Here is a 17172-nt window from a genome sequence, read left to right as displayed (position 1 = left end):
GCATGGTAAGAGGCAGCGTTTTGAACTCCAAGCTGGGGAGCTCAGGAGCTCATTTCTCTGACACATCATCTGTGTCCCTGCCGCTTCCTGCATCCCCCTGAAATACCTTTGTCCTAATCCATCACTTCCTTAGCTGGAATTAAAAAAAAAAAAGCTGGGGAGTTGGTCCCTTGTGTGCTGGCCACGCAGAAACCAGCCTCCCCTGTGGGAACGCACCCAGACCCTCTGCCGTGGACAATGTTGCCTTAATTTGAGCTGCTCTCAGCCTGCATGGAGGTGGGGGGCTGCCCCGCCAAGCCAGCCCCAGCAGCGGCACAGCTCCCCTGCTCTCTCTTGCCTTCCCTGCATTGCGGCCTCTCTGGAGAGGTGCAGTACTTGGGTCCTGAGCTGTTTTTTTCTCCCAGATTTATCTGACGTGGTCGTGGGGAGATGGGTGGGCTGGAGCCAGGCAAACTGGGGCATGTGCAGGCTGGCACGGGCTGCCCTTATGAACCGGAGGCTCCCACAGCAGTGTGTTAGCGGCTGTGCCGCACTGGGAGGAAAGCACTGGCTCTCCCTCCTCCCCTCTCTGGAGTAAATAATGGTACTTTTTATTTAGCTATTATTTCCCAGTGGCAGATAGCTCCTCGGCTGTCTGTTTAACTATCTTTATCTCATCCTCCTTCTCTGTTTGATATAGTTATAGATAAACAGATAGCTACCTTAGTAAATAACATGTTTTTAAGAGACCGGTGGTATGGTTAACATAGTGCAGCAGCTGTTGATTTGTCTTTCACTGTTGTGGTTTTTTTTCTTAAGGAAATGCTTTAAATAAGGGATACTTCATCTATTAAAAAAAAATACACTTGTAGCAGCTGCTAAGCCCATCCATAAGCCTGCTTTACGTTGTATTTGTGATGGGACTGACAGTGCATGGAGGAGCCTGATTATACACAATTCCATTTTAGCAAGCCCTGCGATGTAATTTCACAGGGCGATCAGTGTTTGAATGTAATAGCAGCCTGTGCTAAGGTGTCAGAATATTAAAGGCGCTAATGGAAAAGCTCCCTGGTACACAAGGGGGACAGCATTACAGGAGACGTCGCAGATGGCTGGGCACTAAACTAATGGGGCAGGATCCAAGAAGGGAAAAAAAACCTAGAGAAGGGAGAGCTCACGGGAGCACGGGCACCTGCTTCCCTCTCACACGGAAATTAAACAGCAAGCGAGGGAGAGGCGAGCGTGTGCATGTGTAAAAATAGAAATCGAGGGGGGAAAATACCCCTTTTGGAAGGGCTTGAAGGTTTTGACAGTGAGCCCAGTGCCAGCTTTGCTTGGGAAAGGCATGGGGTTAGATTAAAGGGGTGCATCTGGGGGACTGTGGGGCATGTCTGAGCATCACAGCCATCGTTGGTGGCCCTGGAAAGAGAAGAAGGACGTGATCAGTGGATGCTGTTACCTACCCTTGTGTAATATGGCAAAACTGCAGCTCTCTTTGGCAGTTGTTAATCTCCGGTTAAATCCAAGGAGGGTGAGACGTGTCCATCTCGCTGCTGCCCCGACAGCTCAGCTCTGCAGCATGGCGCATCTGCTGGGGCTCCATCATGCCATTTTCTGTCCTCGTGTATGCAGGGGCTGACAGTGGGTCTGATTTCAGGGCAGTGGCAACATTTGCCTGTTTTCCAGCACCGTTGGAGGCATCTTCCCCTTCCCCCTGAACCCCCAGTTTCCCCAGGAGCAGCCAGAATCGGACTGGTCCATTCTTGTCTGTGTGGAGAGGCAACCGTGGCTGCAGTGAATCATCATGAAGTGTGTTCCTGGGTTCTCCTTGGTGTCATAGCAAGCTTCCCCACTCTGCTGGCCACAGTGCTCCCAGGTGGGGAGAGGCTTAGCGCTGCTTTCCTGCTTGAATTGGCCCTGCAGGGGCTGGGCCAGTTCCCAGTGGATAGCACCGCAGGACATGAGCCCATCCTTCCCAGGGCTGGAGGGGTAAATCAGCCATATGTAGGTACTCCCTGGTAGCCGTCTGCCACGTCGTCGTGTGTCTCTGCCTTTCAGGCGCTGATCGGGAGCTGCTTGTGTATCTCGGCGTTGGGACCTGATTGCATACATCAGCGTAACCCAGCCTGGGTCTCAGTCACCCTGAGGTGCAGCCAGAAATGCCAGGACACATCGAAAAGGCAGCCCTGTTCAAACAGACATGACCTGTGGCTCAAGGGCAGGGCCACTTGTCCTGGACTGGGAAAGGTGCTGGCCATGTGTCCTCCAGCCCCTTGTCTTCACAGGAGCCCCCGGAATCCTGCTGGAATTCTCTGCTCGGCCGCCTGACCCCGAACCCAGACCCCCTGGTCCTACCAGCAGCCCCATTCTTGAGCTGCTTTCTTGGCGGTTTATGGCTCTGCTTGTCCCCTCTCCTGTGCCAGCACTGGCTTGTGCACACCCCAGCTCTATTTCCCAGCCCCCCGGGGACCCAGACCTGTAGCTTTGTTTTGCTTGTGACCAAACCCAGGGCTTTGACCCAGGTCTCCACGGCATTAACCTAGTGTGTCACCAGCCGCAGAGCACACAGCAGTCGAGAACATTTTATCCAGGATAATCCCTAGCCTGGGAGCAAGGCAGAGACTGTTCTTGTTCAAACACGGGGAAGTGTGAAGCCTAAACCGCTTGGCAGTTTGACACTCCGGAGTCAGGCACACCAGCGTGTTTCTATTGCAGTCTAAGCCAGGGCACGTGCTAATCCTGCGCAGCGGCAGGGCTACCTCCCCGCCGCCCGACGGGGCTGCAGCGTCCAAATGCACCCTGGAGAGGGGCTGTTGGTGGCTGCAGGGTCCATCCTGCCCCTCATGAAGTTAAGAGGAGTTTTGACAGTGAATTTGCACGGCTGTGGCTGAGTTGGGGTATTGCCGGGACCTAGGCGGGCTGAGGCTGCTCAGACATGTGGATAGGAAGAAGGGCCAGGCATGAGATCATTGCATGCCTCAGTTTCCCTTTTGCAGTGCTGCTATGGACAGAGATCTGACGGCATGAGCTGCTTATTTTAATAAGGAGAAAGCATGTACAGTTATGCTGCATCCTCCACATCTTATCTGACACCTTGTTGCCTTCCCTTAAGCTTGACCTCTCCTCCTCCCATGGACTGGGGGCACATCGCCTCTGTAAAACACTTCCCAAAGGTGGGCAGAGCCAGGCAGCTCCTGTGTGCCCAGCACTCACCTCTCCAAAAATAGACCATTCATCTTTTTATTTGTTTAATTTACTGCCTGACGTGAGGGATGAAGATGTGGCTGTTTTAACAAGCAGCTTTGCAATTGGACCGAAGTGGACACCAGCTGGGCTTGCCAAAGGTTGCTCGGCAAGGCCAGGTAGGGCTGGCAAGGTGGCTTGTGTGCCAAGGGCTCCCTGCTTGCCCAGGACATGGGAGAAGCTGGCTGTGTGGTTCTGTTTTCTGAAAAACCTTCGAGTGCCATTGTGTAAAGAGGGCAAAGCATCAGGCAGGGTCCCAGCACCTTTTCAGCAATGCGGGAGGATTATATCCAGATTTCATCCTCCCACTGCAGGGTGCTGGCAATGGCAGGAATTTCCAAGGGCAGCACCTGCTTCCACCTAAGTGGGGCCAGACCCATTCGTGGTGTCCCCACGTTCGGTGTGTCGGCCCCTCTCCTCCCCCTGCAGCTCTCAGGGGGGTTGTGCTCCAGAGAGGGACGTTCCCTGGGAAAGGGCACCGCTCACATCTTCTCCTGCGTCCTCCCATGTCCAAACCCCAGCCAAACCACCTCCTGCTTGGTGGCACTGCAGATTTGTTTGGCAGAGGACAAACGCCCTCTGCTCTTGTCACCCCCACCCCTTAATTATTAGCACAGATATTTAATCCAAGGCTTCGGTGGGTGCCACATTGGGCAGAAGTTGTTTTCATGCACCCGGTGCCACTCACGAGTGTTCAGAGAGCTTGGTGCACTGAGAAAAAGTAATTAAATGTGAATGGTGTTAATGCTGTACCTGGTCAGTCTGGAGGCCCTTCTTGCTGCCGCGTTTGTAAAAATTAAATGCCTCTTATTAGCGGCACAGCAGAGGTCTGTAATACGCGTGGACAGAAAGGCAGGGATGGATGGAGTTGGTGTCAGGGCAGCAATTGCTTATCATGCCTTATCTGGGAATATGAAACTGTATTGCATGACATCCAGAGGCAGGCTGAATAGATATGCCAATTCATCTCGAGCCCGGGCTTTGACAAGCTAGACTGCCCTTGTTGAAAGGCATCAGTCAAACAAGAGCTGCTGGCTGCTTTTCCCTTTCTTATACTTTCTCTCGCTCCCGCGCTCCCTCTCCCTCTCTCGCCGCCTCCCCTCCCTCCGCCTTTTTTTTTCTAAGCTTTTTCCACACAAAATTGAAAAGCTTTGGAAATAATAATAATAAAAGCCCCCCAAACTAATACCATTTTAAGTACACCCCTCCCTCCCTCCCCAAATGGGATTGATAAGGAACCCCAGTGTATGAAGGCATGTTTAGATAACATTGAGAATATTATAGCGAGTGAGAGAAAGTAGGGGGAAAAGCTTCCTGCCGCGTCTAAGCCGGGAAAGGCGACGGCACCCTGGCTAATACGAGTGTTTAATATTTGATGTGTTGGGATAAAGCAGGATCACCTTCGAATTGAATTGAGTGTCAGAATGAGAATCTATTACTGAAATTCTTGTGTGATTTGACAGCAAAGCAGACGATGTTATTCTTCACTAGTTACCGCAATCTTCTCCCCTACATCACTTAAATATTTTTTTCTTTGCTTGAGTAAACACACATTATCCTTTTTTTTTTCCACCCCCCTTTCCTTTTTTCTCTCCCTCTTTTACACTTTTTTTTTCTTAAATCAAACCTGCCTTTCGCAGGGCTGATGGAGTAGATTGTTATTTCTTTATTTGTCCTATTAAATGGAATTCCTGATCGTTTAATCCTGCTTTTGTAAGTGATTTAAAAATACTTGAAAAGCTGTGAATGCGGTAGGACTTCTGACTAAACTGCTTAAAAGGGACACGCTACACCTGGGTTTAGCTCCTGCCTCCCGACAGCCAGCGAGGGTAGCAGGCTCCAGCGCTGCCGGGGCTGAGCCATCCCGGGCTCCGTGCCTCTGTCCTGCTGGACAAGCTTTCCTCTGTGCCTTCCCTGAAGCAGAGGAGCTCTGCCGTTGTCAGCTGGGGCTTGGCAAGCTGCTTATTCATTACCCACCTCTTCTTTAATTGCATTCAGCCCCGATCCAGCAGCCTTGCTACTAAATGATTTGGCGGTGGGGTCAGGCCCTCAGTGGTGTTAAATTTGCCTTGTGTCATGCCGGTAAGTTTATGTGGCAAGAAATCCCAGCAAGAAATGTCCACCTCCCATCTCTGAAGTGGCACGCAATTAAAACGGGATGTCAAGGGACCACCCCGGCGTCCCCAGTGTCCTGGGTGCTATTTGGGGGTGGCCTCCAAGACACCCCCAGCCCCAAAACATTATGGTTACTGGGTGGCACTGAAAACATTTTAAGCGGTGTTTAAAAGCCCTCTTAGTCGTAGACATGACCTCTTTTTTTCTTCCCACCATACAAAGTAATATAAAACCTTGACACTTCATCGTGGCAGCGGCGGAATGAGGGCAGTTAGAGGGAAATACTTATTTGGGGTGGATGCAGTGCACAGCTGACATGACAAGAGGAGGAAGACACTTCTGCTGTCACAAAGTCATTTTCTCCATTGTGAAAATGTCAGGGGGGTCGGCTCCAATCGGCAGGCTACTGTGCCCAGCCTGATTCTGGGGTAGCACAGCTGGCGCGTGTTGCTTGCCCAAGCCGGGGGCAGCTGGGGACATCTCACGGCCGCTTTCTAGCTGTTTAAAAACATGTTCTTCTCAGGCGTCTTTTTTAAATCCTTAACGGAAACTTTCAGCAAAAACCACTTTTTTTTTATTCCTTAGTACCCACCCTTCAGCATCTTCTCAAACCACTGAGCCCCTTTGCTCCTGGGAGGATTTTTTCCAAAATGAAATATTTTCTCCCTGCCTGAAAGTGTCCGTATTAATATTAAAATTACAATTAGCGGGTGAAACATTTAAAACCTCTTGATGGGACATGAAAAACGAGAGGGTTGCCGGGCTGGGCAGGGCAGGAGGAGGCTCTGTGCTGGTCCTGGCAGTTCTTGCTGCCATGGTTTGTGGACACGCTTGTGCTGTTGCAAAGCACAGAGCTGCTTTTCCCTCCTGCCCTTCAGCTAAAGCGCCCAGGGCGGTGCAACACCGGCAGCTTTAGTGGAGGGCAGAGGGGCTGGCGGCTGGCTGAGCAAGTCGCAGCATCGGCACGTGTGGAAAGGACGGGGCTGGCTCTGTCAGCGTCGGCACCTTGACCTAGCAGAGCTCCGACAGCTCTGTGAGGACCAGCCCTGTCCCTCCCTGCGTGTGCGGGAAGGATTTGTGGGGCTCCCCGTGGAAGTGAGCATCCTGACCTCTGCGCAGGTGCCCTGTTTGCATGATGCGGGACGTTAAATCTTGCCTTAATGTGACTGCTGAACACCAGTTTTTGTGAAGTGTGCAGGGCACTTCCCCATAAATAAATGATAGAGCATTATTCAGTCCACTTAGATCAATACATCAGTTTGACAAGTTCCAGTTCTGGGAATTTTCTGACCCCCTGGAACATCTTCTCTGCAGCTGTGCTGCTTATAAACCGCGATGTGTAGCCCAAACAAGCTCCAGGGAGCGGGGCGTCAGGACCCGACTGTGTTGGCACTGCCTCCTTGCTGCCCAGCGTTGCTGGGGATGGGGGCTAGTTTGCACTGGGATTGCAGCAAGGGCAGGTGGGTAGAACTCGGTGCCAAACTGGGCAGCATTTTTGCAAGAACTGGGCAAATGCTACCCATGTTCTTCCCCTGCGAGCAGCGCCATGGCACTGCCCAGCCTCGCTGGCATGCCCTCCCTGCGCTCCTCTCCCAGCGCAGAGGACCATCTTTAACCCCCAGCGCTACCAGAAGTGGTCCACAGAGTTCTTGTTTCAGGCTCTTTGCAAATTGAGGCAGATGCAGCATGGCCATCGGGAAGTTTTGTGGCCTGGTACAACAGCAGGATGATCTCAGACCATCTTTGCTTTATTATAAAGCTAGTCCTAGATGCTTTGATACTGCGCACGCAGCATCTCCCTGCCCCAGGGTGCTGTACGCCATGTCTTATCCTCACTTCTGGTTTTTGGATTTTCTGCAGGTTGTGTGAGGTACAGGTTACCTAAGGACTTACCTCTCCATACTGGCACTTTTAACAGGGTGTGGATAATCTGTGGTGCTGGCTCTATGCATGGAAACACAGTATGTTCCTAATCTCCTGCTGCTGTTAGCTCACATTTTTCACAGGAGTATCTGCTTACCTTTGATTCGAGATCCCTACATCAGGGGCCTAGGGCGGTATTTGTCTGTGAACTGCTGCGTATGCCTATGGGATTGTATAAGTAAATAAATATAATTAATAATCATCTGACTTCAGAGCAGCATTGGCAGGGAGGTAAATGTAGCCTTCATAGAATTACAAACAAAATCAGGAAAAAAGGGAGAGCTTTCTAGGAGCTGGTGTGAATGGAAATAATTGTGTTCAGGCTGCTTGAAAATTATTCTGCAAACAGCATTTGGGTGGTTTTTAGCAGATCAGAGGCATTGACTTTGTCTCTAAATCAGAATTTTGACCAAAACCATTTAAAAATAGCTTTTTTAAAAGATGTCTGCATTTTTTATCAGTTAAAATGCAGATGAAAATAAAATGCCACGGGGTCCTGGCCCTGCTTCAGTGTCTGACCTAGAAGGCAGCAACCCAGTCCCTGCAACACCAGGACTGAACAAAGGGGAGGAACAAATTAGTGTGATTTCCTGGCAAAAAGGCTTTCATGACATTGTTTTAAATCCTTCGTCTTGCAAGTGAACCAGGGGCATCTTGGACTTTCTTACGGTTTGCTGTAGGGGTAAGCTTTGAAGGGGCAGGGGTCTGTGCCGCTGCCGGCAGCCGTGCGGGGCTGGAGCGGCGGCAGAGCCGGTGGGAGAGCCGCTGCAGGCGGCACTGGTTTCCCAGCGGCTGCGGTGAGCCGGCGGCAAGCCGACGGCCACAGCCACCCCAGCGGGCTGGGGAGCCCTGCGTCGGGGAGCCTCCGGCACCTTCTGCCTCGCTTTAACAGTCAGAAGAAGAACTTTCCTGTTTAAAGATTAAACGTTGTCTTTAAATATTAAACAGCAAAGCTCCTCGCTCTTGATTGTGTGGCTGCTGCCGGCAGGAGGCTCAGAATTGCCAATTTTAATTAAAAAACTTTATTTTCCAATGCAGCCCAGCGATGGCTCCTCCTCCCGGCCAGGACTGGCTGACCTCTCCCCTTGCTTGCCTTCGTCTCTGCCCGCATTTCCCTCTGCCTGCAGCAAAGTGACGGTCCCTGCCAGCCCCGAAGTGTGAGCGGCCTCGTCTGGGACTGATCAATGCCCCTGGCACTTCCTTCCAAAACCCCAGGAAAAACAATTAAAACCCAATCGATCCTGCAGGCAGCTTTGAATATGCATAAGTGCACACTTGACCTTCAGTGGTCAGGCCAACTTCCACCCCGGCTGCTTAGCTAGTTTGCTCAGGTATTGCGGCTGTACCGAATGACCTTGATTAGGAAAGCAAAACGCGATGCAAAGATGGGCCCGGTGCCCATCCTGGGGCAGGGGCACGTGCCGCCGGCTCCCTGCTGCCGCTGCTGCTGCTGCTGCGCAGCCAGGGGAGGCAGGCTGGGGTTGGCACTAGCACCCAGCTGTCAGGAGCTTTCCAGAGCTGTCCCTGTGGCTTTCCCGGGATCCTGCCAGCCTCCCGCTGTGCTCCCTCCGTTGCTCCTGGCTGGGGTCCGAGGGATGTGTCTGGGCTGGGAAGGCAGCCTGCGATAACGGTAGCTCAGATCCTGCCCTGTCCCTGTACCGGGACAGCCCTGCTCCCTCCCAGTCCCATGTGTCCTCCCCCAAAGCGTGCGGGGATACCCCTTCCCCAGGGATGCCCCCCACTGCTGGTGACCCCAGGCCTGGACCTGCTGGTGCTGAGCGTGGGGACCTTCCTGCGCTGTGCCTGGGCTTGCTCGTTGGAACGGAGCCCAGGAGAGGGAGCCACACGCGGAGCCACTGCCGCTGTCACCCAGGGCCACCCGGCAGGTGGGTGGCAGGGTCCCATCCTGCACCCTGGCCCCCTGTTCCCCCCAGCCCCCCGGCTGGGCAGCCTGCATCTCAGCCGTGGCGATGAAGATACCAGAGCATGTTTGTCGAAGGCAAAGGAAACCTCCTCGTTGTGTACACAAAGTGTAATTTCAGTGAATTATGCATAGACTTAATTAGGAGTTTTAATTGCTAATCATCTCCCAACAGGATTAGCAATGCTGTCTATTAATTATCTGTGGAGCCCTCTGTTTTGCTAAGGCAGGAGTAACAAAGCAGCATGAATGGTTACGTCGGCCAGTAATAAATTAACTCCCCCAAGCCCCGTAACTCCCGGGGGACCGCCAGCTGCGAGGGCTGCGTGGGGGCCGGCCCTGCCTGCGCTGGGCAGAGCAGCAGGTAGCGGGGGCAGAGGGACTGGCAGCAGGTCCTAGTGGCAGGCAGGTGGGTGGTGGGCTGGAGGGGGGGACCACTCGGCTCCGCTCGCCCCGTTCGGCCCCGATCCCGCTGCAGAGAGCATCTCCCCCAGCGTTTGCAGCCCGCGGAGGGTGTCGGCGATGCCCTGCCGCGCTGTGGCCACGGTTAGCGATGATCCCCGCTGCAGGAGGGAGATAGGGGCTGCTGGATTGACCCAATCTCATCTGGGGACAATGGCCCTCACGGCAACAGAGATAGCGCCGACGTGAGCGACGCTAAGCCCACGCGCCCTTCTTACTGCTCACAATGCAGCGCTGAGCTTAATTCCTCAAGATGAAGAAGATACGTGGCTGTCAGGCTGTAATTACAGCCGTGTATGTGACACGGAGGCCCAGCTGCTTTCACGTTTGCATTGTCCGGTGGATTTGTGTGCTGCTCAGGCTCCCGGCTGCCTCGCTTCTGCTGGGAGCCCTGCCAGGGGACACGATGGGGATGGAGCAGGCTCCCTCCGGCCAGGCTGTGGGCTCTGTGCAGTGGGGTGAGCAGTGCTGGCTCCCGGAGGAGTTTCTCCCAGTGATGGAAAGCCCCAAGGCAACTGGGGTCTGGAGATGGAAAGGAGAGGGGAGGCTGGGAGGACTGTGCTTGCTCAAGGGGAAGGGGGCTGCTGGCCAGGCCAGCCTGGGCATGGGCACCCCTTTCCAAATCCCCCTGACTCCTGCTGCCAACCCCATCCTTGGTGAAGCAGGAATGGGCAGATGATGTTGGACCAACCCAGGGACAAGTGGGATGAACTCGCAGCCCCTGGCTCGCCCCAGCACGGTGAAGGTGGCCTTGGGTGATGCCAGTCCGGCACAGTGGCCAGCAAACCTCGTGAGGGTTGTCACCCACATGAAGCTCCGGGACAGGTCCTGGACACCTCTTCTCTGAGGAGCATCAGGTGGGACAGGCCAGGGTGAGGGTGCTTTGTGCAGGCAGCTCCAGGAGAGCTGCTGCAAGGGCGATGCATGGGTCCACACTGAACACGGCAAACGCAGACCCACGCCGGACCTGGGAACAGCCAGGCCTGAGCGAGCACAGCTGGCTGCCAGCAGCGAGGCGCTCCCCCCAAACATGTCTGCACGTGGGCTGTGCGCCGGTCTGACCCTCTGCTTCTCTCTTCCAGGCGTACAGCTTTGCCATGGGGAGTTGGCCAAAGAACGGGCTCTTAGACATGAACAAAGGACTGAACCTACAGCACATAGGGAGGCCTCACAGCGGGATAGGTGAGTGATGCCGCCCCGCGCCCTTCCTGTCCCCACGGCTGCTGCTTCTGGTGCGTGGGACATGCCTCCGCTCCCGAGAGCTGATCCAGGCTGGAGTGCTGAGAGCCAGCCAAAGGACTGCGGGGTCTCTGGCTGGTGGAAGGGACGAAGATGTGTCAGGGCAGGATGGGCATGTGGGGTGAGCTCTCCATCGCTAGCACATCCCAGTCTGCCAAACATACCTGCCCGTCCCTCCGTCTGGGGAACTGCTCCCCTCCTTGGCCACTCTGGCAGTGCTCGGGCTGGGGGTGGATGTGGGCAGCGCCAGGGCTTGCGCAGTGCCTGGGGCACAGAGCAGGGGTCCCCAGGCTGGGCAGGATGCTCTCCCTGTCGGACCAGTCCTCCAGCTGCTCTGGATGCTGCATTCGTCTTTGGAGAGGAGGCTCTGCCAGGCAGCGCAGCCTCGGGAGCTGGCTGGAAACACGCTGCAGAGTGAAGATATGTGGCCCCAGCTGGAGAACTGAATCATCGTCCTGTTTGCTCACAAGTGTGATGAGTTTCACGGTCCTGCAGCCTGCTCCAAGATAAACAGCTGAGACTACTGTGCGCAGTGGCAGAGCTCCATGTTTCCCCTAGCTCCTCTGCACCAGGGATCAAGGTGATATGAGGAGGGAGAACTGGCCTGGGACACCGAGGCCATATATCTGCCTGCTGCTTAACTCTGGGGGTGCAGAGCTGGGGCATCAGCAGGCTGTGGTACGGGCAGGAGCTCAGATTTACTGGGCTGTAGGCAGGGCTGTAACTCAGGGCTGCATCGCTCTTGCCTGTCTTGTTTCTCTGCGGGGCATTGGATCACCTCTTGGAGACCAGCAGTCAGATGTTCCCTCTGCCTGCCAGCTCTTCATCCATAGTCACTTGTGAGCATTAAAGTTTGCAAAGAGGTAAGATTTACTTGGAAAAGTCACCAGCTACCTGGGCCTTGAGGAGGCTGTTTAATATTGTTTCAAGACTCTAACCATTAAACTCTCCAATCAATCCAAGTTAAGGAGATGAATTATTTAAAGCTCACCAGCTTTTAATTAGCAAGCTCCTTTTGAACTATGGATCTGGTTGCATTATTGACGGAGGTAGCATTAAAATTTGCTTCCTTGCCTGGGAGCAGATTTGCCTCGCTTCTGTGCCATGTTGGAATCACGGGAGGGGGGGAGCAGGGACTGCAGGAGTTGTGTGTCCATGTCCTGCTCTGGGGGCTTGGGCTTTTGCTAGGGTCTCCTGGGGGATGCAGGGTTGGTTTGTGCCTCGTCTTTCCTCATTTTATTTAGGGCAAGAGCTGTCTGTTGCTGTCATCTCTTACCTTGACAAAGCATCCCCAGCTCTCGAGTATCATCTGTCTGCCATTGGTTTCTGCCCATGTTTATCTCAGTGCTGCTGTCTTGCACAGGTGTCTCTGCCTGATGGAGTTCAGGAGGTGCTGTTCATGTCCTCCTCACTCCAGTCCTTTAGGAGGGTTTTGCTTCTTCATTTCTGCCAAACTCCCTCTGGGGGGAGCACTCCCGGCTCTCCCCAGTACAGGGTGAGCCATGGACAGATTGCCTATGGAGAAGCAAGGCCCAGCAGCCAAGCTCCATTCTTGCAGCTTTCCGACCCAGCAGCAAACCTGCCCTTCACACACTGTTTGGAAGGGGGTTTACGTGGGTGCTGTGAATGATGCCAGGCCAGCAGTGTGACAGTCTCCATCTCCCTGGCACCGCCGATGGTGCACACGTGCCATGTGTGTTGCAGCCTTCTGGCTGCTCCATTTGGGCTGGGTCCAGAGCAGCTCTGCCCCGGGTGTCTGTGATCCTCCGCCTGCCTGCAGAGGCAGCAGCCGCTGGCACCCTGTGTCTGGTGGCTTTACTGCAGGCTGAACCCCCGGGAGTGAGCTGGAGGCACGGCTCATTGAATGGCAGCCGGGGAGAACGGCTTCTCCTCCCGGCCAGCTTGGGAGCCCCAGGCACAGCTGCTGCCTGCGGCGTCAGGGCTGCTGGCTCTGGGGCTTGGTAGCCCAGTGTCCCCCCTGGGAGAAGGCTCGAGGCGATGCTGGTGTCTGGAGACATGCCTTGCCTGGCATTTTGTCAGGGCTCCAGTCTCCTGGCCTTCTGGCCACTTCATTTCCCAGCCTGCTGGCTTTTCGGGTCCTAGGCATGGATCAAGTGTTGGCTCTGGAGACAGCCCAAGAGGTCCCCAGGCCAAGGGCCGAGGAGGGGCTGCTCACTGCAGAGACAGCCTGGCTTCCTTGGGTCCAGCTTTGCCGCCTCGTCCTGGGGCAAGTGTTGGTCCTCCACAGCTGAGTCCTTCCATATCGGCCACTGGGACTGGGCACAGTCATCCCAATTGCTGACAGTCACCCTGTGACCTGAGAAGTCCTCGCCACTCTCCTCCTTCATGCTCTCAACTGCTCTTGCTTCAGGGCTGGGAGGACCTTTCCCTGCCCAGGGCTGCCCACCCCTTCCCTCCGTGGCTGTAAGGAGCCTTGCTCCTGCCACAGGCCTGCCCACTCAGATGAATAAATGACCCCACCTCAAGGACTGCTGCCAGAGAAGAGTGGAGAACAATGAAGATGAGATGGGAGCTGGCTGTGGCTCTCAGGATGCTCCCATGCAGTCTAGAGCCTCCCTTCTCTTTTGTGGTCGGTTCTGGGGTGCAGCAGGGTTGGGGGAAGTTGGCGAGCTGAGAGGGGGGTCCCCAGGGGTGCCCAAGGTGGGTGTAACTAAGGTCAGCCTCTGATTTTCATGGCCATTGTGGGTCACTGATGTCCAGAAGTCTGCAAACCAAAGAGGGCTGAGAAGGGAGTAGCAAGGAAATGGGTTAGCCAGCCACACCAGTTTCACGAATACTGTGCTGTGTAAGAGAGCGTCCGTGCAGCTCCTTTCCTGGCAGCATGGGGAACGGTCCGGGGCGATGCAGGCAGCCCTGTGAAGCCTCAGCTCGCTTATGCAGGAATGTGCAATATGGATGTTTCCCTTCAAATCTGACAGAAAAATTGCAGTGGATGGCCACTTGTTTTTGCAAACAATTTGCAAGGAATTCTGCCGTCTCGCCTGATCGGTTGTGTATTGCTTTGTTTTCAAATCACTCTCTGATTCACTGGCTCAGCAGATATCTGCTCCAAATCCCTGCACTTGGCATGCTCTGGGACCAGTCCCGCTCCATGCTTCATCTCCTCTCCTTCGTCTTGTTCAAAATCCGGGAGCTCAGGGCGCTCGACACCCTGCAGGGCCAAGGCCAGATTCTGGATGGGAACCTCACCTTTAGCATCTGGTGCGTGTGGGCAGGAGGGGCTCGTGGTGGAGCACGGCGGAGTCTCACCTCATCCCCTGGGACATACAGCTGCACATACAGCAAGTTGCTGAACAGAGCTCATGTTCTAGCTTTTGTCTGGTTTCTACTTGTGAGCCAGTGAGCTGCAAATCTTGTCGAGGGGTTAGAAAAGTGTCACCAAATACACCAAAGCTGCCTTGGGGTGGAATGGGTGCACGTCTGGTGCCGTTTTCTTGGGAGGGAAAAGGTAAAGGAAGGGGGGAAATGTCAATATTTCAGCTTGCTGAGAAATGCCAGGCAGAATAAGGGGATAGGAAAGTCCTGCTCCAGAGTGAGGATGCAGGAAATCCTTAGGATATGGGAAAGGAGCAAAAGGGGAGTGAAACCTGTTCTTTGATGCCTTGTCTTGAGTTGGTATTTCAGCTTGAAGGATTCCCTCTGTGCTGAATGTGGCCCTGAGGACCAGAGAGGACTTTTTTCTGCAGCTTCCATCTCTCCTTAAACATGGGTTAAATATGTGTCAGCTCTGAGCGTGGGCTGTAGGATCTTGGGGTGAGGAACTTCTTTTTTGTTTGGTATTTTCTTGGCCCTCAACAAAATGAAGTTGAGTCTTGCCAAGAAGTTAGTCATCTTACAGATGTGTGCATGTTGCCGTTCTTAAAACATATGTTTGAGGTGCTGCCTGCCAAAAACACGCTGCAGTTTGTAATGGGGGTCTTGGCACTCTCATGCAAAGACCAGCATTCACAGGCTGCACACTAGTGGAGCTGGGTTCTTGCATTTGGGGTCTCTCTACTGAGTTTCAGAGACTGATATAAATCAGAAGGATTAAAATCCCAGGCTTTAGTTGTGAGTTAAATCAGCCAGCAAATCACCTGGGTTCAGTAATTGATTTTCTTCTGGTTTTTCCCTTTTTTTTTTTCCCCTGTTTCCCTGAAAAAAGGTCAAGTTTTACTGACCAGCACCTGTCAAACAAAGTACAGTTCTCCTTACCACTGCCCAGTTGTTAAATCTGGTTATTCTTTTATTCATCAAATACTCTATTTTTGCTACATTTACTTTGATTGGTTATGTTACATAATATGCCTTTAGTCTTAGTTTTTAGATATTTGTTACATTAGAAAAATGGTGAATTACTATTTGTTCTTAAAGAGGTGGTGATTAAATTATTACTCATAATGAATCTTTTGGATAAAAATTCGAATACCATGCTAAAGTACCCCAGCAGTAGTTGAATTGGTTTTCTTAGTAAAGTCCTGTTTCCCTTGCATGTACTCAATACAGAAGGAAAAGCAAATTTCAGAATACTTTTTAGTTACAAACACCTGATGCATGAAACCAAAGCAAGAAGTGATCGGTGAGTTGAAGGAGTGTTTCTGGAAACCACCCTTTCAAGATTTTAGAATTAGTACATCTCATCCTCTCCCACCTTAGTTTGTTGTTTTGTTTGCTTTCCCTGATTATGGAAAAGATAAAAGACACACCTTCTTTTTCTTTTTTCAGTCCTTTGTTGTTTCTCAGCTCTGAACAAGCCAGTTACTGAACTGAAAATACACCGAAAAAAGTAAAATGTTTCCAAATCTGCAGAAGTAGCTGCTGCTGCTGCTGCTGGGAAAGCTTGTTTCTCATTTGTCAGCTCGGCTTCTACCTCCAGTGCACTGACTGTCTTCAAAACATGATGCTACCCCTTGCTAGTGGTCTTTTTTGAATGTAACTGAATTTAGTTGGATCTTTAAAGTTTAGGCTTTAGCACACAGATTATTACGATTTTAGATTTAGTTCTAAACATCTGGTTTGGGGTTTTTTTCTCTTTTTTGGGGAAGGAGGGTAACCAGGCTGCTGTGTCTCTTGCTAGTGAACCCACAGTACCCATCCCACGCGACCAGGAGATCTGGTCCCATAGTAGCGCCTGTCTTGACACGATGCCCTCGCTGGGCTGTTTTACACCAGCTGGTGTAATCCCATGAGCTGTGAGCCTCCGTGCGGGACTTCATCATCTTTCCTGTGCCATGGTCGCCCCGGCCGGGGCTGTGCTGTGCTCCCTCCATGGGGATCTCTGCTGTGCCAAATGGAAAAGCCCTACCTGCCTGGGCAGGTCAGCTGCCCATGCAGCGAGCGACCCAGCAAGCCACCATGCCTTCCCGGCTCCATCCCTCTCTTTTCATTTACTGATTGGAAATCTCGGAAGGTTAGGGTCTGATATTGTTCCTGATCTAGAGCATTAATTAGGCCTCGAAAAGAAGAAGAGGAATTGCGTGTTTTTAACAGTGAGGTTAATGGGATGCTCGCAGAGTAGACAGTTTTAATGAGCTTCAACTCGATGTGCAGTGAGTTTACTCTTCGTGTTAAAAGGGTCACACTGCAGTAGTTTGATGTGGATTGTCTCCTGGCCCCCGGTGTCATAGGTGAGCGTCTGTCAGAGTCCAGTCAGAGCGCATTTACTTAGTGACACGATTCTAATTAACTACCTCGAGCTGCCACCACCGCGGGGAGCTGGGCCAGCGCCTGCCAGGGGTGCCTCCTGCCCGGCGGAGCCATCCCTCTCCCCACATCACTCTGCCTGCTCTGCCTGCTCGTGTCCCGGCAGCGCCGGGCTGCTCTCCGCACTGACATTGAAGGAGAGGGCAGCGAGGGCCACGCTCGCTAAGTGTGGTGGCAGGCAGCGGGCCGCCCGCCGTGATGGGCGCCTTTGGCTGTCAGCACTGGCTCTCCCCCTCCCCGTGAGCTCGGCAGGGGCTGATCAGGCTTTGCCTTGCCCTGCAAGGTGCTGGGAGCATGTGGTCCTGGCAGCTTGCGGCCCTGGGAGCTTGCTGGCTTTATTTCAGCCTCCTCTCATTCTTCCCTGCTTTCCTTTTCCCTCTTTAGTTTTCCTGGCTCTCCCGGGGGTGCAGGGAAGCCTGCAGCCCCCCAGCATCTGTGGGATCCCCGGTCACCCTTGGTGCCCACCTGCCTCCTCTGCAGCGGGGCGGGGGGAACAAGGGGACAGGGACAGCATTTAGTGAAACTCCCCTCCGTTTTTTTCACCACTTTCCATCCCAGCCTGCGTGGCCCTGGCTGGCAGAGCCGGT

At 53.4% G+C, this 17172-nt stretch overlaps 1 protein-coding gene across 3 annotated transcripts in view; it reads left to right on the top strand.

Annotated features, from left to right (window-relative positions):
• ERI3 (ERI1 exoribonuclease family member 3) overlaps window positions 1–17172 on the top strand; it is a 136113-nt gene that overhangs the window by 86022 nt on the left and 32919 nt on the right. For all 3 annotated transcript variants that reach the window (XM_052800424.1, XM_052800425.1, XM_052800422.1), the window contains one exon: window positions 10726–10825. In XM_052800424.1, the coding sequence (XP_052656384.1) occupies window positions 10726–10825 (100 nt within the window). The remainder of the gene's footprint in view (window positions 1–10725; window positions 10826–17172) is intronic.

This window comes from Harpia harpyja, chromosome 11 (assembly GCF_026419915.1).
Source record: "Harpia harpyja isolate bHarHar1 chromosome 11, bHarHar1 primary haplotype, whole genome shotgun sequence".
Classification (NCBI taxonomy): domain Eukaryota; kingdom Metazoa; phylum Chordata; class Aves; order Accipitriformes; family Accipitridae; genus Harpia; species Harpia harpyja.
This window is presented reverse-complemented; position numbering and strand designations above follow the sequence as displayed.